Source organism: Plectropomus leopardus, chromosome 7 (assembly GCF_008729295.1).
Source record: "Plectropomus leopardus isolate mb chromosome 7, YSFRI_Pleo_2.0, whole genome shotgun sequence".
Taxonomy (NCBI): Eukaryota; Metazoa; Chordata; class Actinopteri; order Perciformes; family Serranidae; genus Plectropomus; species Plectropomus leopardus.
In genome coordinates this window covers 8,659,645-8,687,174 of record NC_056469.1, presented here as the reverse complement: position 1 = coordinate 8,687,174, position 27,530 = coordinate 8,659,645, and the positions used below count along the sequence as shown (strand labels likewise).

Genomic DNA, 27,530 nt, shown 5'->3' with positions numbered 1-27,530 from the left:
AATCAATCAATGTAACAATATTACATCTCAGTCATCTGGGCTAAATAAAATATCTTTTAGATCACCGTAACTAAATTGCACATCTAATTTTAATTCCATATTTATTTGGAGCAGTAACATGTTTTTTTTCCTGCTGTGGTGGCACACCACTGCTAAATGAATATAGAGTAAACACTGCTGGAGCATATCAGTGGTATTTTGCCATGAATGGCAAGAGAATATTTAACTTTTGTAACAAATCTGCCAAGGAGTGGTCATGTGAACTAAATAAGAAATGCACATGTATATATAGGACTATCATTTCAAGCCTACTCCTCTTCCTATATTTAACTGTTCCTCCTGCTGTCCAGTATCTCACAGCAGAGTGCACTGACGTCAGGCCATTCACTAAGATTCAGTACAACTGTGACAGCCAGTGGCTGCTCCGGGCTGCTCAAGCCTTTCCCACAGCATGCAGAGGGGCCCTGAGTCTGGGCTGTGAGGAGGTACACTGAGGACAGCATGCAGGTCAGCGGGATACCGGAGTGGGAGGGGACCGATGGAGGGGAGGGTAAGAAGCCAAACATCACGGTAAATATAGAACCTCCGGCATTCTTGCGGCTCTATCCACGAGTCCCGAGCTACTCCGTTTATTCTTAACAATCCACCACAGAATGTAAATGTCCGCAGAATTTGTGCAAGCCATACAAACCCCGAAAATGAGTTAAGGGTTTTGGGAAGTAATTCTGCATTTCCCTGCTCGGCCTGCCCCTCCTACTTCGCCCCTAAAACAACCATGGGTTCACACAAGAGCCATGGGAAATGCAGTGGAGAAGTGAGATGTCAGCAGATCAGGCCAACTTACGTTATGTTTTTCTGCCAAATAGTCGAAGAGCATTCGTCCATCTCTGCAAAAAAAAACAGAAAAAGAAAGAAAGCAAGACAGTTCCTGCAGTTAGAGGCCATTTAACTTGAGTCGCCGTTTGGCTGACATCCTGGTGTTTGGAGTCCCATTCAGGTATATTTTTCCACTTCTGGTCTAAATCAAGAGCTGTACATAAATGAAGACCATTTCACTTTTAAAACAGTGTGATGGGCTGTTTATTACATTTGGTTTGGCTACTTTAAATCTATGCTAGCCATGTCTAACAAATTATGTCTGGTGAGGAAAGTAAATACTGATTTCTCAGCACAGCCTTTGAGTCTCTATGGCTTTTTTTTAAATGAAGGTATGCACTGGCTCCTCTAAACTGTTGTACCCCAACAATATTTTGTATCTTTGCCCGTAACCTAAAATCTTTCTAAAATGAAACTATGTGCGTTTCTCAGCTATGTCCACTTCTATGATGTGAATAAAGTAGTGTATATTTGCGGCCATATGCGTAAAGTGTGTTTGGTGAATCTCATTGTTCATTGCAATATCCTCAGAAACGCAATGAAGCGTAACAAACAAAATATGCTGTGGAGTGTCACCTGAAGAATGTTACCAGATAAGTCGGCTTAACAGGGGACATGAGGGGTCAGCAAACACCCCTCTTTAAACTAATGTTTTTGGGGGTCAGTGAGTATAGCGCTGGCAGAACTTGTCATGAGTTCTTTGTTTCCTCAGCAGTAGTTTGAGTCACTGGGTGGATAATTAATCTATTCCTTCACAACTGATCAGATCAATGAATGAGAGGAGCAGCTGCTGCAGAGGGAGTGAAAGCAAACGTTTAGACTTTACGACGCACTACTGCACCGTCTGTGCCCAGAGTATGCTCTGAATAACCAAATGGTATATATGTATTCCAATAGCAGTCCTAATGAACGGTCCAGCTCCAAAAATATCAAATCAATATGCGGCGGCAGATATTTAGATTGTGGCATGCTGCCAAAAAATAACTGAATACATTGGAAACCCTGAACTGATGCATTCTTTAAAGTAGAAACATTTTTTTACCACTTTTCCCCAGGTCGCACACTCATTTCACAAGACTGTTTAATAGCCTAAAAAAAATCAGAGGTGCACAACCAAGCAATGCAACAACTTTTAGAGTATTTGCACTCCATGCTAAAGGGGTGATTATGTCATTTTCTGGCACACGGGCCCTCACAGGGACACTGGAGTGAGCATAAACCTTACTTAACATAGGATGGTCTACATCAGCTCCTGGGTGACTTTTTTGGTGAAATGTCAGCCTGCTAGACATTAAGGGAACACAGATCCTGATGAGTTATCTGGGCCACTGGCTATAGCATCTATGTCAGTATAAAAATGTCTTTATTTTTACTTTACTTTTAAACTCTGGGCAACAAACTCATGGGCAACAGAATATTATGCACACAATGTCTTAAAATTGATACAAAATCTTATATTTTGCTTTGCACTTGTTATGAGATTTAAATGAAAGTCAGCTGTTGAGCTGTCCAAGAGGCAACTGTTCCTGAAAAGTCTGCACAGCATTACTGCCACCTTCTGCACTGAAAAAGTCAAGGAGCCATCAGCAGCATGTTGACTTAAAAACCCCCAAAGTGGTTTTCATTGCTTAACAAGTCCAAATAAATGAGAATATAAATCATACATCACTCTAATGGTTATCATAATCCACAGTGTGTGTCTTATAATGACAGATTGTTTATAGATATGGTACTAGCATGATTTATTAGAATAGCTGGGCTTGGTTTCTGGCTTCAATAGTTGTCCAAATAAAGCCTGGTAAGGCATATAGGCCTATTAGCTAACTGTTCAATAAAAGTACTTAGACCATTAGGTTCTATTACCCTGTAAAATGCTTTGTAGATCTGTGAGTATTAACCCGACGGACAGGGCACTGGGGTTCAAATATCAACCCATTTCTCATTTCCAGCGCTGGATGATCCTCTAATGCAGAAATAATGTTTAAACGAGCAACTGCATCAAGCATAATTTAGGCCATAATGGTGGAATAAAACTGTTGCATGTCCTTTGGCTAGAGGGAGAATTCTTCATTGACCCCAGATGAGTTTCCTATTGTTTTACAAATCCAATGGTATGAAGAAAAAAATAATGTATAACTTAAGACAGACACATGATTCCTCATCCAAAAGGAAGAGTTCCTCCTTACTTCATCCTGACAGCAAACTAACAATAACACAGACATGTGCTAAGTCGATGTTGGTATTATCAGGCTTCAGATCTCACAAACAGTTCCTTTAAATCTATGTCTTAAATAAACACATGTCTACAGCCCAACTAAAACAATATAACAAAACAGTACAAACTGAAAAGAGATGGAGATGGAAAATGCTTTTGATTAACTGTACACACTCTCGCCAAGAAACAAAGGAAAGAATAAAGGCTGAATGTGACCAAACTATTTTAATCAGCGTAGACGACAAAGCAGTCTTAATAAAGTTAACCACAACATCTTGTGTCTGCCTCTTTTTACGTCTGTCTTTGCTGACTTTGCTCAGAGAAAGCCCTGCAAAGCCTTAATACATTTTTCATTCAAAATGCAGTTCCGTGGACTCTACAAAATCCCTCAGCAATGCTGCTGTGCCGTCTACTGTTTCAAATAACCGGTTTTACTAATCCGAGAATCACGGCAAGCAAAACCAGAAATAAATTTCACAACCTCACTAAAGCTAAATGCATAAAAATCTGTTTTAGGATAATAATTAAATCAAGTGAAGACAAAACTATTGATTTTTTAAAAAAGGCTTTACCTGGTGGACTGCATCTGCCTTGTAGTCTCTGGGTCCTCAAACATCTTCACAATGGGTTCTGTCTCAGACTGCAGCTGCTTCAGCTGGGCCACAACCTCTGTCCTCTTTTCCCTGAGAGCTGACACAAGAAGGGTAAAGAAAGTCACTACTTACAGCAACACCATATACCAAGATGTACATGCACTGAAAATGCTATAAAAATTAGATTATTGCTAAATCAAATCTGAATGGAGTGAGTACTGCAGTGCAGTATCCCTTTCTGATTTCCATCAAGCAATATTAATATCTTCCTTGGTTTTGTGTGTTGTATTGCTTGAGAAATGAGGACGGGGAGTGTGTATCTACCCCTAGTCAACACTTACTTTGTGGAATTTCCTTTTCAGAAAAAAGGCTTCTGTACACATCCATGGCAAAATCCACCATGTTTGTGTCACTGAGGAGGTCCAGTTTTCCGTGAAGTAGCTCCTGCTCATTGTAGATCTTCAAAAACAGGGCAATAATGGAAAACAGAGATGAGAAGGGGTGTTCTTGAACAATATTATGATCTTATCATGAGGTTCAGATGGCAATAAAAAAAGCCTTCCCTAGACAAGTCAAAACTACTATAAGCTATGATTTGTGTTGCCAATTGTGTTGCCAATTATTATTACACCAATAACAACGTTCATCTTAACTAACAAATGACAGCCACTGTCAGCCCATTACACTTAACATTTGGTCATCTGATACAGTAACAGATGTTAGCTTTCTGGTTTAACCTAAAGGGATGCTAGCCAACGCTAACGTTACTTTCAGGGAGCCTGATAGTGTCTGCTGTCCCTGGTAGTTGTATAAAGTGCTGTGAACATTGTACTTTCATATATATATATATATATATATATATATATGTTCATGTTTTGTTGCAAATTGACCCTTTTTTTAGCTTCAAACTGTTAGCATCTCCCGCGAAAGCTCAGTTATGAGTTTCACTTCTCAGTATATATACTAATGTTACCGAGCAGCAACACCGGTAACCTGTACAATGCTACCGTGTAAACTTATGTGGGCACAAGCGAACAACTGTCTGTATTACAACAGACCTACTAATCCTAGTTTAGAAAAGCCGCACATACATACAATAGAAACTAAAACAAGCGTGGCTGACTTGAATGTAAAGTTAATGATAATCAAAAGACGGCTTCCGATACTTTATTTTCAGAGTAAAATGATGCGGAATATTTTATATCATGTTTTCGTTTTACTAACTTCTATTTACACTACATTCATCGGTTTCATCACTAAAGCATCCCTCTGCAGATTCGTTTGTTCAGTTTTCCCCGACAGTTCCACGTTTTTGTCACAAGCGACATGTTGTTCTCGCTTTTATTGTGAAGTCAGGAAGCTACATTTGCCGCTCTTCTCTGGCTAATTGTGGCTACTTTACACAGCTACAGAAAATGTGACCAACTCCTCGGCTTACACGGCTTTTAAAACTGTCCACAAGTCGTAGATCGTTTCTTGAAACAACGAAAAAATGCACCGGAATGTTTACGTGAGAATATAGTTCGTACCTCTTTGACAGACAGGAACTCCAGTAAAGGAAAAACGAGATGACGGTCTAAAAAGTGGGCAATTTTGGTGGTGAGGTCGTATTCCGCCATCTTTGCACTGGGGAAAAGGAAGTGGGAGCGTGATGATGCAGCTTTCGACAGAGGAACTGACCAATCAGCGACGTTCTCAACATCCTCAATAAGAAATAGGCTACATGAAAAAGACTTATTAGGCTGATTTTACAGTGTTATTTTATCCTAAATCCATACATACTAGTATAATTTTGTAATCTGTATGAACTAAATAACTATAAGGCACTTTTTGTCACCCAGTATATATATATAGACAGAAGGACATGCATTTAGATAGATAGACATATAGACAGAGAGACTGATAGATAGATAGAACACTGGTTGAGCTCTTGCACTGTGCAAGTTTATTTATTTAAATTATTTGTTAAATTAATTTTTAATTTAAATCTATTTATTTCCAGTATTTACTGTTAAGTTTTGTTATTTTTGGCTCAGTTTTCCCAAATGACAAATTCCATAGTTTCAAATCACTGTCTGATTCCAGTCATGTTTTTTTCATGTTGCAGGTCTTTATCTTAATGATAATATTATTAATAACCTAATAGTCTTCATTTCTTAATGACAATATATTTTTAAAATTTATTTCAATACAGTCATAAGTTCAGGAATGTAAAATTTGGGTGAGATGTTTTGTGAAGTATATATGACATATTATTTTGGGCTAACCTACATTTTAATGATTATTTGATACAATGGCTTAATTATCCAGTGCCCAGTTATGGAAAGGGGGGTTTTAGGGCCACTAACATTTTTATCCTTTTATTCTTGCACATGTATGGAAATAAAGATGCTTTTTGTGCTTAATTGGTTTCTCAGAAGGAGGCATGACTGTGACTTGTAAACCTTTCAAAATTCTCATAATTTCCTTGTGGTGTTGATACAGTGAAACATTTCATTTATAAAGTGGAATCCAAGTGAACGTTTTGTTGAATTTCAAAACATAGGCTTTCCTCCAGACACCACCAAAAATTTTTCTAAAAGCCTGTGTGCGACTGTGAATGACATCTTCATTGGACTAAAACCATTTGAGGGCAAATACAGTCATGATGAACCCCCACTCACGAGCGTGCTAAATTTGAATGAAAACAACCAGATCATTTCCAATCATTTGACTTTTCCACAAGGTTAGAATGTCTTCACTGTGCATCTGAACCATCCTCTTTTCTCCTCCTCCTTCACTTCAGCAGCTGCCTCATAAAGGTGCCCATGTGTCGACCATACACAGCCGACAACAGCCAATATCAGCTACTAAATGGACCATTTCTAATAGGTTACTCTCCTACCGTGTTTTCTTGACAACCGCACGGCACTGTCTTGTGTCCTCACACAAGTCTTCCCTTGTTACCGCTGAAGTCTCACTCTTCCACTCCCACTTCTCCCTGCCGCCTGATGGCAGGTAGAAATGAGTCATAAACAGACACCACTCACCATGGCCAGTTACTGTTTTACTGGGTGCTTCTGACACAGTCAGCTCTGGCTCAGTGGCAGCTCCCCTAAAAACAAAAAAAAAAGGGAGAAAACACAGCGCTTACTCTGCTGAAGCCTCCTTTGTGTTGTCTGCCTAATTTCAGGAAAGGTTTTGCAGTAAAAAGAGTCACCTTTTGGTCACTCTAACAACTATAATTTAGGACTTTGTCTCTATTAGATCATTCATAGATTTATTCAAATAATTAAAGCTCCAGACAGTTTGGCTGCCACCAAGTTGGCTTTATAAGGTCACAATGAAATACTTCCTCCTCTCCTGTTTTTTACTACAGTTTTCACTAATGTGAGCAGCCAGCAAACGCACTGTATGTGCATTTGTTCATTTCTTCTTGCTGTGTGCACAAGATTATTCTTTCACTTGTGCATTCCTGCTCAGCATTTGCTGGAAACATTTTTGTTTTAATTTTTGATTATTAAAAAGTTGTACTTCTTTTTTACTTTTGTGCGTTGCATTATCATGATATTTGATGTTTAAACCTCCTCCAGGATCCACTGACAGTTTTTATCTCAGTTTTCTTGACAAAGTTTTATAGTTAGGGACCGTGCAAAAGTTATTTGGGTGGAAGAGGGAGACATAAAAGGTGGAATGTACTGTATATTTCTTTCAAATGAAGGTAGGGTAGTTTGGGTAGGGGAGGATTTTTTATTTTATATTTTGCCCTAAATCAATAATGTATTTCAACCTGTTACATGGAATAAAAATACTTTTGAGTGCACCAATGCTCATATAGGTGTACAGCCACAATAAGCAAAGGACAACAGTTCTGTCTTGATATGAGACTTTTATTAATGTGCTAATGTCCCTCATTAGAAGTCTCAGTATATTATAGGAGCTACAAGAATATACGAATGTATAACAATAATATGAATAATATATTGAGATTCAAACTGGAGTGCATTTTTAAACAAGGAGATGGAGATTAGTGAGCGAAGCCATAACATCATTGTAAGTTTGTTAGCTGCCAGTTAGTTAGCCAGTGCAATGGTTAGCACAGGTGCTAGGGGCAAATATTTGTGAGTAGCAAAATACTTAAAAAATACTCCAGCAGCTCTACATGCACAAGTAACACAACATGAAAACCGACATTGTGCTCGGTGTAAACAAATTGTAAGGCAATATCAACAACCAAGGGGAGGGCCTTCAAAGGTTCAAGCCCCCTCACTACATCAATCATTTTTGTGCAGTCCCTTACCAAGCAGGAAAACCTCTATGTGTCCTTCCAACCTTTAGTGTAAAGTGATCATATCCCAATAATTTCTCCTCTGTGTAACATAAACACATGTACTACCATTTTCAGTGTAATATGAGTTGCACTTGATGTGCAGTGCAGGCAATAATACTTATTATTACACAATATTAAATTAGGAAACAGCGGGAAGAATCTTCACTGGTCCAGTCAAAGCCAATGAGTATTCTCAGATAGGTTGAACACCATAAGTTTAATCGAAAATGACAAGAAACCATGTATTTTAAACACTGATACGATGGCCAAAGTGCTTTGGTTTCTCTTATTTCAACTACACAGTCTTTATTTTTAAAAAAAGGTGCTTGGGAGGTGGTATTTTGGAAAAACTTGCATGCAGTTCTCTTCAGTTTCTTCTGATTTTGCTCTGTTTTCTTTCTTGACACCACACTGTTATTTTGCTGACAACATGCTTAAATAACAGACTTCCCTCTTTGAATATTCACCACGCAAAGACTTTCTCTGTATAGAATAGTGAGAGTATATTGTCTTTTTATTGAAAAAAAAATATAAGTGTCAGATATGCAGGAGTGTGCCTGGAGTTTATATTTGCAAACCCGACAATCCTAGCCACTGAACACCATTGAGGCCTAAACTATGCGCAACCCATGTTTTTTAAAAGGTCCGGTGCCAGCTTGCTCATCCATCCCCTTAGAGAAAAGCAAAGCCAAACCCATGAATTGCAGAGAGTTGGGAAAATGGGCAAGGGGTGATTGAGAAAAACAATAAAACAATTCAGAGGGATGGATCCAGGCAATTTCCTGCTGGACACTCAGTAATATCTTGAGCATCAGCTCATATGATGCTCTCAGATACTGTCTCACGCTGACAAAACAAATGTAGGCTCCTTTTCTTTGACTTTATTAAATAGTTGTGGCCATCACACAACAGTGGGATCGATATGCATCATGTCTCCAGAGGAGACGTGCAATTTACCCATGTGGCACAGCAGTAGCAACTTCATTATTTAAATCCTCTGATGTGGCATTGTGATCTTTCTTGAAGAAAATGCTTTACTGCACGGCAAACAAGCTGTTGCACACAGACTAAAATGAAGAAGTTTATACAGTGAGATCAGTGGGAACAGGTTGAGTCTAGTTCCATCAAAGCTGTCGGGACATCTTTATTTTACAGCAAAAGTCCAATATTGGACCCCATACACACATGCACATTCATATTCAACCTCAACCCACTATCACCACAGCCACCCTTTTTTTTGCCATTTTGCACGAACTGTTGCATGGAGAAAAACCAAGCAACAATCTTAGAGGCTTAGAAATTAAGCCAACATGGAAGTAACAATAATTGCAGCTCCTAAAATGGCCACTTGATCCTAGCTCCATGAAGAGCCCACATTCTAAACTTCAGAGAATAAATAAACATGTTTACAGCCTAGTACAAAAAATGATTTTGGTCTCCTTCGCTAATTTCAGCATTCATTACATCTGTATGGGACTGAACTGCTGTATAGGTCACCTGTTTGCATTTTTTTTAAGTCCCAAAGTTACGCATCTTTAAGGGCGGGGCTTCTTGAGTGACAGGCTGTTTGTGAGATGTTGCTTCAGTCTGTGAGTCACATCCACCCTCACTCCTCCACAGCTCCACCCATTTAAATATAGTCACTTCTGCTTCCCATAACCAAGATGGGAATGTCCTGACAAACCAACCAACTACTGGACTGACCTAACAAAGCAACTAATAGAGTGACCTACAGAGCTGCTGGTTGCAGCTAAAAGTAAGACTATAGAGTCCCAATAATGACAACCCAGTTTATTATACTAAGCCTATACATTATTGTAGATGAAGTTAGTGCCTCAGAGCCAATATGTTTAATACTGCACATGGACAAGACTTTCAATGTTTTGTGAATTATAAATTTATGCAAAAAACCCCCAAAAAAAAACGGGTGTTGTTTTTTGAATTAAAGCCTACATACATGCCGTGTTGTATTGCTGTCTTTTGATTCTTCACAGTGCTTTACAGAGGTCAGCTTTTCCCCTTAAAACCAAAAGACCCTAATAGACACCCAATATAAAGATGAAATGTTCTCTCCTCTGCCTTGCGATATCTGTCACCGGAATTTCACCAATACAATGGAGGTATACAGAATTGATTTTGTGGTACACCATTAAAAAATATGAAATAAACATTTATAAAATTCAACAGCAAAATCTCTTTCCAGAAACAGTGCCATTGTTTCTCTAGACTCTCCACATCCACAGACCACAATGTTTTCATGACCAACCCCTAACTTCATTGGACAATTGCTCACTCCCTTCACAAATCCCAAATCAACCTCTGCAAACATGATATAACACGTTAGTGATCTTTTTTTAGGTGCTGGGCAGACTTTTTTTGTTTTGTTTTTACCTTCTAATAGAGCCAGAATAGCTGTGCTGCTAGGCTAAGCTAACCAGCTGCTGGCTGTAGCTTCATATTTAGCGTATAGATAGGGTGCTGTGGGAGTTGCTGGGAACAAATCATTAGTTACATTCACCCTGTCGGTTGGGTTGACTGAGAAGCACCTTGGCAGGAGGCGATTGCAACGTTGCACATTGCCAAGTCATAGTTATGTTCTAGAGCAGACCACCGTGAACTGTATCCACACAGAGGTTGAATCTGACAAACAACAATCAGTTTGCAGTAACTGTGCACAATTAGTTTGACATTTTGGGGAAGTACGCTCATTTGCTTTTTTGAGTTAGATGAGAAGATCGATACCACTCTCATATCCAGCCAGGGTAGTGAATGAAGAGGTTTGGGCTAAATGCTTATCAAAACTTTAAACAGTGGAGTAGAAATCCACCATTTCTGTCTCTGTAAATCAAAGCATGTGTGTGAAGGAGGAGCGGGTGCAGGCAGTGATGGCTTTGACCGTTCGATACAGGGATGCTGTCAGGAACACAGACACATTTCAGCATGCAAAACAGTTATCCATCATTCAACGTGTTTGTCTTGCAGAAAATACTACTCAGCCTTAATGGGATAAACTCAAAGGGCGCTGGAGTGATGGGCCAAATATTCCATGAAAAACCTCAGCTCTCCAGTTCCCTGAAAGCTTTCTTGGTCAACAAATGAATCCAAGAGAGGGAGAGGAGATGACACTGCCAAAGACACCCACCACTGGCCTCGTTCTAATATCTGTCAAAATATAAATCAATAAGACCTGAAGACAAATGACTCGCCGCTGGATGCTGCGAAGCCAAGCATCCCCGCTCTGAATCCGAATTCCAGCGTCTCATATGAATTTCAATGATTCTTTTGTAAACTTTTTAGATATGCATCACCTCGCTCGGAGTGCGTGTCAGGTTATAAATCAGCAGCCCACGCTCCTGATTCAGAGCCCAGTGCTGACTTCAGCATTGTCACACTCGATGGCAAGGGGATGAAGGTTATCGACCAGACCTATGGACCAGAAAACGATACAAACTTCCAGCGAGCACCCAGTGGCACCAAGCATGGCAGAACATCTGGGCAGCACATGTCTGCAGCACAGACAAGGAGCAACTTGTGCTCACACACATCGGCAATATCACAGAGGGCTCACAGGGGAGTCGATCAATATCTGACCCCTCTAATCCTTCCTCGGCGAGCTCTGCTCCCATGCTCGCTCCTCTCGTTATGCACAACTTCACTTTTCCTCTGCAATTTTCTTTGCAAACATGACATTACAGAGAACATGGCGCTATCTCCAAATTTGCGGTGAGCGAGCGTTCTTACCAGAAAAGAAAAGTGAAATCTGATAACTCTAGATTATTCTGTATAGTTACAGGCTTCCACTGCATGGGGAATGGGATTTGAATATTCCTCTTCCTGTGGATTTTAAATTTCTGTAATAATTGCTATTGTGTGTATTTATGTAGCTAAGTGGAGGCCTCGGACTAAAACCGCTCTTGAAATAATGGAAAGAAAGTTAGACCAGTGAACAATAGCCGTGACTTCTATGAATGTCAAACCTCAACTCAGACCCCCTGAGAGGTTGTAGAAGTGCTGTAGACTTCAAGTTGGAATCATGCAAAAAAAAAAAATACGGCTGGAATGAATGAACTTCACCAGCTGCCGCAACTTAGGATGGAGATGATGTGATTCTTGGATTGGAGGAGGAAAAAAATTTTAATATTTGGCTCGGAGGTGTCAAAATTGTCACGTCACTGCCAAATACTCTCATAGCAATCAAACTTTCTCTTTAATAAGACTGCATGAGGGTTATGTAAGATTAGGCTCCAATGTGGAGTCCTCCAATATGGCTTTTTTTTTTACTGTAATAAATTCCAGGAGGAGCAGAGGAATGTGCTCATGTGGAAATCAATTTATGGTCTCCAAAGCTTGTAAGGATGAGTATTTCTCATTCTAAATTACCATCACTTCTGGTGATGAATGTGGCCATCACCTTCAGCCTGTGCTGAAGTCTTCTGGAGGTAAACTCATGCATGGCGATGTTAAATCCTTGTTGGAATTTAATGAGAAAGGACGATTGGCTATTAAAACCAATCTAGCAACACATAATATACTACATGTGGTAATACTCCGATCCACAATAAGCAATCACGCTACTACACGGGGTGTCAGGGGAGCAATACATCCTACGCTTCGTACCATGTGAGTAATGTCAATTACCAGCGTGGTGCTGCTCTGACATGGGGCTGAATATTGTTCTTGGCACTGAAGCCAAGAGAGAGAAGAGCAGGAGAGTGAGGAAGCCTAATTGTGATGTGCCATAATTTCCCGCTCAGGGCCTCTCACTCAGGATATGGGTGAGGTCAAAGGTGCAATAGAGGGAGTCCATCAGAGGCAAAGCGTGCTGAAGTCATCTGTACAGAGTTATTCGCGGTGAGGTGAAAGCAACTTGGTCAGACAGGGGACCTAATCAGATTTCAAAGTAAACACGGTGCCGCCGGCTCCAGAAGGCTGAGTCCAAACATTGTTGCTAATTGCATCTGTCTTCATTTTCCGCAACTCACTGTACAACACCAATGAAAAAGAAATCTAGATGGAACAAGAACTATTTCGAAAACCGCAGAGAGCACCTCAAACTTACCTCAATTTTTAGTCCATAACTGTTCATTTTAGAGATTGCCAACTCTGATTGCTTCTGTCAGAAATCAAAATATAATGCCTGTGAAGTGTTTCTACTGGAATAATTTTTTTTTTTCATACATGGAGACTGAAAAGGAAAATATATATATGCTTGTCCTGTGTGCCATATGTGGGGGCTTCCAGAGCATGGAAACCTACGTAAGCACCAGTCAAGTAGCACAATTTGGGTTTTCAGATGGCTGCAATTGATCTCCCATATTGTGACATTTCTGTTCAAGAGAGCAGCTCCAAGTTAAACAGGCGCCTTATGTCAAGAGGCTTTTTTCACCACCACCACATCCAGCTGCATCTCAAAGTTATAGACAGCTTGTTCACAGAGCGCTTTTACCATCCTGTCCTGAAATCCCAGGAGTCATGCTCGTTGCATGGTGTTTATTGCAGGTCACTGTTAGGGCCCTGGCCTTCAGTGGCACCTTGGCAGACAGGGGAAAGACCTCGAACCCAAAGGACAGTGTATGATTGTTTTAATGTGGTTTCTTTGGTATTTGGTGTTCCAGCAGAAACCCAACCACATATCAACTGACTGCCATGTGCAGACTTGAAAATTACAAGTGCACAGAGATCGCCAAAGCGGAGCGTAACTTAAACTGTACACAGTGTTATTGTTTGTATCCCTGACAGAGATGATGACATTTCATCGTCCCCTTGTGCACTTGCCCATTACTGATGATGCTGAGCTGTTTTAAATATCAGTGTCCTTGAGGGAAAAAAAAACAGCTCTCCTTGTTGTCCTTTCGGCAAAGTATGCATAACAGTAGGCTGTGTGCAGCGAGCGGCACTGGATATGACATCAGATCTCTGAAATGTCTCTGTAAGCAAGTTTGTGCTGAGTCCACATCAACAAGTGTGTAATGTGGTAAGAGAGAAGTGTGTAAGCGAGCATACACAGCCAGGGGATGAGATTCACAGAGGCTCCTGAGGGAAATCAGGATAAAATGGTAGATGTGCTTGGGAAGCACATTTCATATTTTCGGATGAAACTGATAGATTCTAGGCTCAGCCGACTGTCCTACCCAATACTTAGCAGGGGAGTTATATAAAAATGGAAATGGAGCATGAGAACGACATCATCTGGATTGTAAGTGTCTGCTGTTGCCTGTTAACCATCATGCTGCATGATGCTGACTGCTGAACAGTGCAAGTGTAGGTTAACAGTGTAGTGGAATCTCATTATGCCCTGTGCCTAAGCCAGAACATGTGCAACTTTGGCTTGAACGTCAAACTCACCAGTCTTAAAACCTGAACATGAAGTCACTGTTGATATAAATATGTAAGGGTTTTTAAATTAGTGTCACATCTCATGAAATTAAAAAACAAAGTGCTTCTACTCAATAATTACATAACAACAACAACAACAACAACAACAACAATAATAATAATAATGATTATTATTATCATTATTGATGTGTAATAATTATTGATTACTATTATATAATCATTAATTATATTATACAACTATTTATTATTAATTTCACATCCCATAACATTAAAAAACAAAGCACTTTTACTCAATAATTATATAATCATAATCATAAAATTACAGCAACAACAATATGATGATGATAATAATAATAATAATAATAATAATAATAATAATAATAAATAATAATAATAATAATAATAATAATAATAATAATATTTCAGTATATATTTTAGTTTATTATATTATATTTTATTATCAGCATCAGACACGCCTACAACTGACAAAACGTGACGTAGGCACGGCGTATGTTGTCAAAAAAGAAAAGATGGCGTCGGTGTCAGAACTGTACGATGTAGGCTGGGAAGGTAAGAAAAAAGATCAAATAGATTCTCCTCCAGCGCCCTTGAGACCGGTTTGTGTCTTTTTGAATACATGTGGTGATTTCTTGATATTTTTCTTGTGCGTGAAACCTACGATCGGTTGTCATTGTCTCAGACACGAGCAAGTCGGCGTATAGCTTATAGGAGTTAGCGAATGCTAGGTACCATGGATAGCTAATTTATCGGGTTAATCCACACAGAGGATCCATGCAGTATATACTAATGACGGAACTGTTCACGGTGTTGTAACAGCGTTTAATGTGAAGCAGAAGACGATGTCTTTGTACTTTCATATAACCTTAAAACGTCTGTAGCATGCTAGCTAGTATAACTAGACAGTCATTGCTTCGGCTAACGTCAGCTATAGCTACGTTGCAATAGAGTCCTGGCTCTGCAAGACACATATAGCGTAGTAATAATAACGTAATTGTATTGTTTGTGGCGTTTTATCATCTTGCGAGTGCACTAGTAGCACTAACATTGCCGTTGCGGTTTTGATCAGTAGATCCACTTGTCATCATTAATAAAGAAACGGTAATTTGATGAATTGATTGCAACCTGTCGCGTGTCTCATTAGCCCCAGTAACGTTAACCTCAGTCCCATCGTCCACACCGGTTGAGAACACGCTTAGGTAATAAAAATACACGTGACTACACATTTCAGTAAAGCTTAATATGTCTTGCTTTTCACGATTTCATTCCAAATGGTATATTGCACAGTCCCACGGTTAAAATACCAGTCTTGAGACGTTGTATTGAAAACTGTTGTTACTACAGATTACAGCTGTCTTTATGGTTAAAACTTTTGTTCACAGAGATGAGAGACAAGCTGCGTAAGTGGAGAGAAGATAACAGCAGAAACAGTGAACAGATTGTGGATGTTGGTGAGGAGCTCATCAGTGACCATGCATCTAAACTGGGAGATGACAGTAAGTGTGTTAATAACAAAGAAATCATAATTTTACATCATTTCAGGGATTTCAGGGATTTTTTTTAACAAGCATACACTTACTATTTGGCCAACATAGATAGTGAGTTGTTATTTCCAAATGCACCATTTTAAATGAGATTTAAAACAAATTAAGAATGCTCTTTTCATGCACCAGTCTGTAGATGATTTAAATCATCAACAGGTGACTGTAAGCACATTGAAAAGGAGAAAGCAGTGGCCTGTTCTCTAGACTCTAGAAAGCAAGGGGAAAACACTCCTTTTTCATCGTAATATAACAGACAGCTTGTCATCATTTCCTTGTGGCATCATCATATAAAGAAATAAAAGATAAGTAGAGCCAGCAGGTCTGAGTAAAGTTTTAAAACATCTTTTTTAAAATGAGGATCTCCTGCTTTGTGGTATCAGAAACCACCGAATGTCCCTCTGTAAAAACAGTCAGGCTAATGTTATTGACTGTGGGTTCATCTGTACAACTTTTTGAGATGTGATTGATCTAAGTGGGTGATTTTCCCGCTAGCTAGATTTTTTTTTTCTATCCTCTCTCTTGTGGTATATATTTTTCTTTTGGATAAATTTCTAAACAGGATCTTAGGTTTCCTGTGATGTGGAAAACACAGATAGACCAAATCATTGGCTGAAAACCAAAGTCCAGAAATACAAGATTGCTTCCATTAAACGGAAATTTAGGAGGTTTGAGGTGGAAAGTTAAAATACTTAACTTGGAAAAGCATCAATAGAATCAGGTGACTTAAGCCCTGTTCGCACGGGACTAGCATTACCTGGGGATCTCTGGTTATTTGTAATAATTGCAGAGTTTTGTCTGTGATCTTGATCCTGTGCAAATCTGCTGAGACTGCAATTTGTCAATTAAAAATTCCATTGCAAATGACTTGCCAAAGTTCGCCAAACACAGAGGTGGTGTGACAATATTAGTCCAGTGTGAATTTGCATCTTGGTGATTTTGGGTCATGTTCAGGCTTTCTGTTTCTTCTGCGCCTCATTTCTGCCTCTTTCCCGGTCAAGAATTATGGAGGCTCTGTTGGAAAATATAATTAAAAGTTTTGACAGCATTTTGGGTGCATCTCGCTACACCACATGGAGACCCATTTGCAATAAAAGCAAGCTGAAATCCATCAGATGAGATGCATCTTGAAAGATGATGAGATCAATAACATGTAAAAATGTGTGGCAGAATTGGCTCTGGTCGTTAAACCCACATTTAAAAGAAAAAAGGGAGGTTAACATTGTACATCATAGCAAGTAGCGCTGGGGAGTGTTTCCGTGTTGCATAGAGAGGAGTTACAAATGACTGCCTATTTTATCTGGGAAATAATGTAAGTAAGTTTGAGTAAAATACAGACTTGACTTGTGTGCGCGAATGTGCATCACAAAACAAAGATGTGGTTGTGGACGGGGATAATTTCTAAGGTACATGAGGTCCCAGGGTAATACTAGACCCGTGCAATAGACCTTTAGGTGATGAGGAGGAAAATTCACAAAGAAGAAATAGCAATAAGATTAGAATATAACATTAAAATGTACTATATATACTACTATATTCCAGACATACTTTAAGCAGCGATACAGTAATTTTAATAGTGTGAAACTTGCAGATAGCATAGTCCATTGCCTGGTATTGCACTGTGCAGTGTTGATTTTGTGAGATTTTATTCCAGAAGCGGTGGTGAATTTGACTTACATAAACATATCAAAGGTCACGCTCTCCCTTACAACAGCACTGTCCTGCTGCATTTCCCCGTAAAACTCTCCCTTTTCCCCTCATCATTATGATTCATACAGTCCTCAGAAGAGGCGGATAAACACTTAACATGCCATGGTTTTTATTGAAACCAGCTCTTAAATTGGCTGTGAAATGAGATGGCAATTATCAAAACAAGAGCTGGAGTCATTAAAGTCAAGAAAACTAGAGGCATTTGTTTGTTTTGGCATGACCTGCCAGTTTTAGGGTGGAGCTGGATTTTATTATTCTTTTCAATTAACATGGGGTGTTCATTTGGCTGAACATGTCCAGTTTGCTTGTCAGAGCTGTCTGTCTAACATGTTGTATTAATTCTATTAATTGGCTTCTGTAGCCAGGCTATTAGTCAGAATGTTATAATGTTACAGCTGACTGAGTGAAAAAACATTTTAATAAACTGTTTCATTTTTTATAGCTAACCACCCAGTGAAACATGTATAAGGAATGGTTGTGCTTGTTAATGATGGTGCTCAACATGCCGTGCTCTACAGGGATATAAACATAACTGCGGTCAAATGTTCAGACGTGATTGGTTTTATGTATCTACATATACATGTTTTTGACCATATTCAACCACACTGCACACAAAATTTCAATACATTTTAATAAACATTGAGCAGTAAACAAAGCAGAGGTGTTTAATATTGGTACGGTTGTTGATATGATTAACTACAACCAGTCTACAACTTAAAATACAAATCAGTATCACGGTAATTATGTCACAGAAGCAACACACTGTGTGCATGTAGCCCCTTTATATTAAATAGACAAGCTGCAGAGGTGTGCAAACATCATTTTTTTAAGAACTGACTATTGTGAGAGCCTTCTGGAGGATTCTAAAAAATATAATCACGCTTCAAAAATGACTAGCTAATTTTTATGATTCTCTTCGTGCTGAAAAGTGTCGGGATATTTTGAACCTTTGCGTAAACATATTGGGAATGCTTTAACATCACTCACTCATCTAATAATTGTTATATTGTGTTTACGTTAAAACTGATATTCACGTCTCTATTTTTAGTGAAAACAGACACATGTTGTTAACCCAACCGAATTTAGCTGTCGAAACTTGTTCTGGCATGCGAACTACAGAAGCTGTTAACACTGTCACACAACCCAGAGTGGGGGAAGAGAAACAGCATGGCATGTACAGAAATGTTAGTTCAGCTACTTTGGTTTCAAATAGCATCGCCAGGGTTTTTTAACAGTGTTTTCCTTTTAATAAAATGTAGCTTTGCTGTCATTTAAATGCTCAACCTGCGACTTTGTCCCCTGTTGTCCTCTGATACCTGTAAAGAACACCTTCACATGTTTCTGCTCTACTAATACACAGTGGAGAGAAGACATGTCATAATGAGGAAAATGAATTATGAGTGGGGGTGTAGGGTCAAACTTTTCAAACTTCAGTCTGAAATTGAGAACTGATCGTAACATAAAAACTTAGTTTCCTTGATAATGTTACCCCACATTTCCTCAAATGTAACACTATGACTGAAATTGAATTTGTAATTTACTACCAGCTCACTGCGGGGAAATGAATAACATGACTGTAAAGCCTTACACCAGGGCGTTTGCTTGAAATGATCCCGCATTCATGACTGTAGTTCTGTCCAAGTTTTAAATGAATGTATGGCTTTTGAACACTATCTTTAATGTATTCCATACAGAAAACAGTAAATGTAGCAGAACGTATTAAAGGGAATGGGAAAGTTCTTTGAATGAACTCTCAGGCTGCTGGTTCACATCATGGAAGCTTGTTTGTGTGAGCAGAAAACATGATGTGTAGCTGCTGGGGACAGCCTCGTAAGCTGGGACGTCAAGTGTACAGTTCAATATATCATTTTTTCATGTTACACCAGGCAGTGGAATGGAAAGGGCGTTAACACAGTCTTCTTTGTCCGTGTCTCTTCTGCCCAGTATGGATTATTTATGAGCAGGTGATGATTGCAGCGCTGGACTGCAGTCGGGATGACTTGGCTCTGGTAAGTTTTTACCGCTCTTCCTCACACGCCCTAAGAGCTTCAAAAGCCATCGTTCACTCTCTCACAGCCATTCCTACTTTGCAGCTACCCCCACCGCCATCTCTGCCAAATGTGAAAATCTGATTTTTATTTGGCCAAATAGTATTACTCTGTCTGTACTTTGGAAAAACAATTTGCTGAGAGTTGGAATTAGAGGGTGTAGCAAATGAGAGCAGGAGCATGCTTCAAGTGTTAGCTGAACTTGGCCATCATTTATGGAGTTCAGCTGCTCCCCCCGCCCCCCTCGGGATTTATTTGCCATCCTTAAGCTTAATGTCATGTTTCTGACTGCACGTTTTGAAATATTCATAGTGCTGAAGATGGTCAAATCTGCACAGGATTTAAAAAAAAAAAGACAAGAGATCATGGTTATTGAAACGGTTAATCTCCAATCAGTATGGATGCAACGACTCCCTTGGCAAAAAGAATGACTCACTGAGTACAGAAAAGGCAGAACTCAGTCATTGGAATTAGTTGTCTGTTGGCTATCCTTTCAGACCCGCTGCCAGACTTAAAAAAAAAAAGCAGAAGGACCAGCCTTCAGCTGATGGATAGTGCAAAGGACTCAGATCACGCTGCAGACAGATCTCATTGAGGATAATGCTGAATGTGATAATAAGCATTCCTCAGCTCCTTCACTACGGTGTGTTCAGACGCCCTGTGGCAGAGCACCCTCACTCCCCTTTTTATCGCGGCCAGTGTGGTTGCCTAAATGATTAAAAGAAATAAAATACACGGTGCGATTTTGTGCTGTCCCATACGAAAGATGACCAACGTGAAAGAAACGTGGTGATTTCTTTGATCTCGGCTACAAAAGGGCGGTCCTGTGTCGCACAGTGAGAGAGGTTTTTGGATGGCCATTGTCACGGTTTTGCGATCAAACACAGCCTGGGATAAACTTCTGACGGTGTCAGAAATTTTGGACGACCTTCTCGCTGCGTGACTGCTGTTATGACCTATGTCTAAGCATGAAATGATGCACTGATCAGCACAACACCGCTAAATGCTACTAGATGCTAATACTTGGAGCTCTCGTTTGCAAAAGTGGCAGCCGCGACCACGTCCACATTCTCCTCCTCCTCTCCTTCAGACTTTATTCGACACACATAAATGGCATGATAGCGAGAGCTCGACTCATGTTTGTTTGCATTTTCGTCTAAACACTACAGTGGCGTAGATAACGACGCACGCTGACAACACTTTGTTCTTGTATTGATGTCGATGGACGTATGTCATAGCCTGCGATTCAGTAGGCGTTGTCTTCGAAATGACTTGCAAACATCAAACTTAATGAAAGTTAATTAGATCCACGACGCATAGTCTAACTGCACTAAACCTAAATCGCACAGTCTGTATGCTGAAGGCTGTGAAATTGGCCTTTTGACTCTGATCTTGAGTCAATGTATTCATTTTGTTTAGCTTAAACACAGGCAAAAAATCTGACATTTTCAAGACAGGTGGTTTGTATCTGTAGAGGTATGTGTGTGTGAGAGCAAGAGTGTAACATAAACTTAAGTTACAGCCAACTATAATTGGTCTCTCTCCTCTGCCCACATCCTTGCAGACCTGTCTACAGGAACTGAGGAAGCAGTTTCCAGATAGCCACAGAGTGAAGCGATTATCGGGCATGAGGCTGGAAGCTTTGGAAAGGTAAGCATCGGGCACCGAAAGCTCTACAGACAAAAAAAAAAAAAAATCTCAGCCTCACTATTACGTGTGGTACTTTTGGAGGCTCGGGTCGAGAAACTGTTAGCAGATCCTAAGTGGTACAATGGGCTGGGTGTGTGTTAAGTGCTTTGTGTGTGTGTGTGTGTGTGTGTGTGTGTGTGTGTGTGTGTGTAGGGTAGGTTGTGTTTGTGTTGGATCACCCAGCATTCCTTTTGGAGATGAGGGGAACGGAGAGAGGAAAGGTTCAGCGCTGTGTAGTCCTGTGGCCCTTTTAGCCTGAGTTAGGGATTCCCGGGAAGGAAGTGGTCGGATCCCAACTGTTATTCTGGGGGTCCCTCAATCTTCTCTGGTTTCTACTCCTCTGTTGTTTCCTTATTTTGTTACTCCTCATCTCTCTATTTTTCTCTCTCTTTGCCCTTCCTATTTTCATGCTCCATTTCTTGTCCTGTTCTGATCTCTGTACTGCGAGTATGTCTTGGCCCTGTAAATATTGACATGAGGCATTTGCGGGATCATACGGTATACCAGGGTATTTAAAAATCCTGACATTGTGATTTTTAAATACTGTCCCCTCTTCTTTGTATTAATTTCATACTGGGGAGGCTGTAATGAGGATGCTTGTGCACATCACATGCCCTGGAGGGTACGCCCGGGCCACAATGCATACGTGAGCAGTGTGTATTCACATTGTCCGCGTTTGTTTTTGCGGCGCTGGAAGACATGAAGAAATTGAATTGTATGTACTTAATTTCGAACATTCAAAAAAATAAATGAAATAATCTGCATATGAAAAAAAACACAGTATTGTTCATATATAACAGATTTTCAATCAGTAAAAATAGCTTCCGCCCAAGCCTAAGTTGCATGTCACCACAATCTCAGCGTTGTCACCCTCCCTGCAAAGCAATGCGTTTTATTTATGAATCGGCAGTTCATAAAAAAAAGTAAGCAGAATGAAGGGCGTGAGCAAGAAAGATAAACAGCGGGTATTTTAGTCTGTGCTGAGCTAAAGTAAGTGTAATTCAATCTGTTTACTCACAGTCCCCACCCAGATCACCATTACTGGTTTATCGGTTATGTCAGAGTTTATGTGATAATTGAGAGTGATTGCTTCGGCGCTGTCAGATTAAATAAACGACACACTGGGATCTAATTGGCAGCAGACAGAGCTCCACTTGAATGACACAGCTTCAAACAGCAAGGCCCCTCCCCCTCCACACACGCACACACGGTTCCTAAATAAATAAGGCAAATCAAAGTGGCTCGTGAGTGGTCGCCCGGTGCCATCTGAAATCTCCTAACGTGTGGCTGAGTAATAAAGTGAATGTGAGGGAAGCAGCAGCGCTGGAAGTGGGGCTTCTCAGTGCTAATGGGAACCAGAGTTGCTTCTGTCTGTTGCTGGCGGTGGGCGGGACAGTTTCTGATCACTGAGTCCTGTCTTTGGCTGCCGAAACATCAGCGTTGCAGTTTGCCCCTAATCGAAAAAAAAAGAAAAAAAAATACCAGAAATCATCCTTCAGCGCCTGATTTGACATGACAAGTGAAGTGAACATACCTCCTATTTCCAGATTTCTTTACCGTATGATTTGATATTTACAGCTCATAAATTTCCCCTTTAAACAGAATCATGTGGGCTCAGGCCAGCAGTTTGAGGCACGCTGTGTTGGATATTGTTGCTTATCAGGTTCACATGTGTGTTTTGTGGTTTTATGTACGGGCCAAGAGACAGACAACTGAACCAACAACTTAGCTGCAGATCTGGACGGATGTTAAAGCAGCAATTTGATTTTGTTTAAAGGTGAATCAAACTGGATACAATCAGAATGAAAATACAATATTCGAAACAGCGCTTTGTTTGTATTGATTTCATGAGTCACTGTGAACCGATATAAGCCTCTCGCAATGTCAGCCGTGTGACCGGCAACCTAAACTTAAGCGAGTGTTTATTTCTTTCTTTAGATCACCACTGATTTCTGTACAGTCTCACTGTAATCACAGGAACCTGCCATGCTGTATACAGAAACTTGATTACTTTGAACTGTGTTTGATTTCCCCACCACCTAATTTTACCCGACTGCGGACTGGGATTGGTTAAAAAACAAATTTGTATTCTTTTTTCTCTCTCTCGTTCTCTCTCTCTCTGAAGGTACGACGAGGCCAACAAGCACTACGATGCCATTCTCCAAGACGACCCCACCAATACGGTAAGACTGAGGAGTCGGGAAAGAAAGGGGAAAAATCCCTCAGCTTAGCATTCTACTTTGCTTCACTTTGTGGTCTCAGCTTTTTGGAAGGCTTTAAATCTGCCGAGGCACTTTGGTGTTAGCAGTGTGAGTTTGCTAAGTTAAACTCCCCTTGGCCTCTCTGACCTCAACCACAGAGCTCATCAGCCTTTCACCCACACAACTGAGAAGTGTTCAAGGGAGGGGGGGGGCTGGGTGGGTGGGTGATTCATGGTCTTAGTCAGTGGCAGACATGTTTGGTGGAAGTAAAACGTAAATAAAGGTCTGGCCTTTGAAGACGGTGATTTACAGCATCTTTCAGACCCCCATCCCGAACAAACGGGGCTGATCTCTTGTCCCACCTTCTCCATTGCCGTCAACGAGCTTCAGGTGCAAAGTCTGCTAATGTCAAAGCAGACAATGACCTTTCTGAAGCTCTGCTCTTGCTATCTTCTCAATTTCCTATTCATCTCTGTGAAATGACTTGCAGAAGCATGTCTAGCCCATGTCCTGCCAATCCCACACCACCAACCCAAAACATCATGTACCTGCTGTTAATTGTTTCCATAAGGATGTGTGGCCATGCGAGAAAATAAATCTTTTTAAGGGGTTTTTCAAAAGAAACCATGACCTTATTTATTTTGGCTAAACCCCTCACCCCTCACCCCAAAGATGTTCGACAAGTTTCATGTGCCATGCTTGACATATGGATCGCTTTAGATATATGAAACATATTCTCTCAGCTGGCAGAGTGCAGACACAGCACAGACATTTGTGCTTTGGATGCCATACGAGGTTATTCACATCATCGGTTGTCTGCCTTAAACAAATAGAAAACTACAAAAATAAAACTAATCTTGCTTTGATGCACACCACCCCACCTCCTCTAAGAAGCCTTTTTTACACAGAGATGGAGCAATAGGACTGCTATGAAGTCACATCTTTATGCTACCTTTGTATTTTCACACAGAACCAAACCAAACTATCAATGCACTCCAGTAATTTTAGACAGCATGCCGGCATTGTGGAATCAAAAGTGTCATCTGCCCCCAGTGTGACATAACATAGGCATGTGCAGCCATTTATAAATAATAACAATGGCACAACCTGGAAATAGCAATCATTTATCTCCTTTATTATATTGCAGTCAGTTTTGTCCTTGGCTTGTAGTAAGGAACTCCTGAATTTAAATGTTGTTCACGACCACAGTTCTCTGTCTTTCAGGTAGCTTCTAACTTTTATTAGCTGCTTTTTAATACTTTTTAATAATTTTAATACTGACATTGTTTCAGCGCTGTTAATACCTCCGTCCCCCTATTCCACAATTGCACCTTGTATGTAGACTGACAAGGCTGCATAATGGTAGGAAGTTCTCCCCTTGAAGAGGCTTTGTAAATGGGGCAACAGTGACTGCTCCCTTGTCTTTATCTAGCCACAGCTGCTGCCTCCCACCTTCACTTTGTCAGGAACATCTCTGTTTATTTTCTGGTTTTGTTGCTGTTGGAAGTTTGCAAGTCAGATTGGCATGTCAGCCTTAAAAACAAGAGACAGGACTGTTTTCATGGGCTGCTCTCCTCACTTATATTTCAATTTAAAGAGCGGTTTGGGTCACGGGATATAATTTCTTTTACGGCAAGGGATACGCTGAATTTCACAACAAAAGTGTGCACTAGTCGTTAGAGTATTTTTGCCCAAATTATAACTGAAGTACAAATAGAATTTCTTTTGTAATTGGTAGCATACTGTAAGGGTATACGGTCCCAAAAATGATGCTGCCTGAATCAAAATACTACTGAACAAACAATGAATTACTGGCTGACTTCATTATAATTTCTCAGTCATGGCTCTTGCATCTCTGGCGACACAAATAACAAGCAGAAACATTTGCATGATGGTCTGCTTTCCTAATTTCTGCTGAAGTCTTGATCCATGTCTGACAAGGCAATAGCACAGGGAAGATTACAGTGAATACTTTGGGTAATATTGTCCGAGTTATGCTGTTCAATACAAGATTGGAATAAAAGCCATAAATCCCGTTATTTTCTTGTAACGCTGTCATTTTCATGTACAAAAAAGGGTGTTGTTCTAGCAAATTTTAGTTTAAGTAATTGGTGTGATCTGCAAAAAAAAAATGCTTCACATTTAACCACTGTTTTGACAATGGGAGTTGCAGTTTCAGTGAATCCCAGGGCACCTCCCCGACATGGCACAGGTCCTCTGGGGATTCCAGGGACATCCTCGGAAAGGGAATGGTCGGTTTCCTGATCTCTGCATGCTGGATACTGCCACCCTAGCGAGTGAGGCTGTCAGTCATACCCGGGGCTGGGAATGGAACAAAACAGACAAATAGCTCTTCTGTGCATGGGATGTTAACCTTAAACCTCTTTCCCACAATCGTTGTGGGACTGACTTGGGCATAGTGGTGGAGGGTGGAGCGGTGATACGATGGCATCGTTTAGGTCACCTGTCTTGGAGTGAGGGCTGTCTCCTCCCTGCATGTTCTCCAACATGCTCTTAAGAATCGGGCAGGGGACGGGCCTGAGAAATGGCGGAAAATTGGCGACCACAAGGAAGACTTGCGAGGCATCCCAGCATGCGAAGCAGAGATTGGAAACTGAGCTGTTGTAATTACAGGCTGTGGAATAGATGTGGTACCCATTAACCAAAATTGTTGAATCAACAAAAATTGCTCAAGGTTTTTTTGCCATGGCGGCGTCCAAAAAATGTTTCAAACTCTTAGCCCTTCCATTGCTTGCTATGTTCCAATACCTACAGCAATGATCTGGCAAAATTCTTGTCTGTGTGCGTAGATGCATTTTTTTTCCACCTTTTTATTTCTTCATGTGAGTATTTTCGATTATGCAGAACCCTCAACATTTGCGTACAAGGATTCACCAGTTTATTATTGTTTTTAACACTGAGTTGACTCAGTGATTGCATTAATATTGGATTCCAACGCTCTCATTTCACCCTAATTGTTCGATATAAAAAGCTAGTATTTCTTAAACAAGCCACTGAGGTCACATAGACGACTCCTGAGGTTGACCCGCAATCATATGCAATTACAGATTGATTGAAGGACAAGATTATACATGTTTGAGTCAAGTCTTTTGAAATTTAAGGCCCTAATTCAGAATTTTTTCGACCGCATGAATGTGAAGTATATCCACAAAATAACGTTGACTTGCAGTTAAAAAATATTATGTATTGATATAATATATTGATATATGAAAATACACACCTCTTTTGCTGTTATGTACAGATGTAAATAAACCATAAACAGCATCATGAAACATTAATATTTGTATAGACCTGCTCTATCACTTCCCATCCCCTTTTTTCCTCCATCTAATTTCACGTGTGTACAGTGCTAGGTGTGCCACCCTCGCTGTGATGTTTCTTATTATAAAGAAAGGTTGCGGTAGGTCGCAGCAAAGAGCCAGGGGTGATGTAAATAATCCAGTCCTCACTCCTGAGGTCTCCTCAGAGCGCTAATTAAAAAAGAATCACGACAACAGAGGGATCAGACCCACTGCCAGGTTTTTCTGGATCATTAGTTAGAGAAAGGAGGAGAGAGAGGAGTGGTTTGGAATTGCTTCTCGTTTAATAAAGTGCCGTGTGACTCTCTGGGCTACCAACTTCCATATGTTCCTTTGAGCCCCAAGTGGTTCTTTATCTGGAAAAGAAAAAAAAAAGCTGGGAGAGAAGAGAGGTGGGTGTGGTGATGGCGGGGAGCGCACAAGTGCAAAAATCCACATTCAACATGGCTGTAGTGTTTGTTTAATTTTTTTTCTGCTTCCCTTTTTTGGTATTGGATGAGGAGAGATCCCACATGCTTGTAATTTGGTCTGAAGTGAGTATAAATTCCTGAATCGCAGAGCTCTGGTGAAATGCACTGGATGTAAAATGGTGTGATCTTTGTTTTATACACGTAGGACATGCAGAGTAAGGGTTGACCTTTCACACTGTAAAATCTGAAAAGTTGATTTTACTT

At 40.2% G+C, this 27,530-nt stretch overlaps 2 protein-coding genes across 2 annotated transcripts in view; one reads left to right on the top strand and one right to left on the bottom strand.

Annotated features, from left to right (window-relative positions):
• eif3ea (eukaryotic translation initiation factor 3, subunit E, a) overlaps positions 1-5,312 on the bottom strand; it is a 31,452-nt gene extending 26,140 nt beyond the window's left edge. The window contains exons 1-4 of the mRNA XM_042490077.1: positions 5,214-5,312; positions 4,026-4,143; positions 3,664-3,781; positions 845-887 (exon numbers count right to left, since the gene is read on the bottom strand). Of these exons, the coding sequence (XP_042346011.1) occupies positions 845-887; positions 3,664-3,781; positions 4,026-4,143; positions 5,214-5,303 (369 nt within the window). The 5' untranslated portion in view covers positions 5,304-5,312. The remainder of the gene's footprint in view (positions 1-844; positions 888-3,663; positions 3,782-4,025; positions 4,144-5,213) is intronic.
• A 9,547-nt stretch (positions 5,313-14,859) lies between these two features.
• Positions 14,860-27,530, top strand: part of emc2 (ER membrane protein complex subunit 2) — a 30,872-nt gene continuing 18,201 nt past the window's right edge. Inside the window, exons 1-5 of the mRNA XM_042490376.1 lie at positions 14,860-14,899; positions 15,730-15,843; positions 19,543-19,607; positions 21,211-21,296; positions 23,461-23,518. Coding sequence (XP_042346310.1) covers positions 14,860-14,899; positions 15,730-15,843; positions 19,543-19,607; positions 21,211-21,296; positions 23,461-23,518 — 363 coding nt within the window. The remainder of the gene's footprint in view (positions 14,900-15,729; positions 15,844-19,542; positions 19,608-21,210; positions 21,297-23,460; positions 23,519-27,530) is intronic.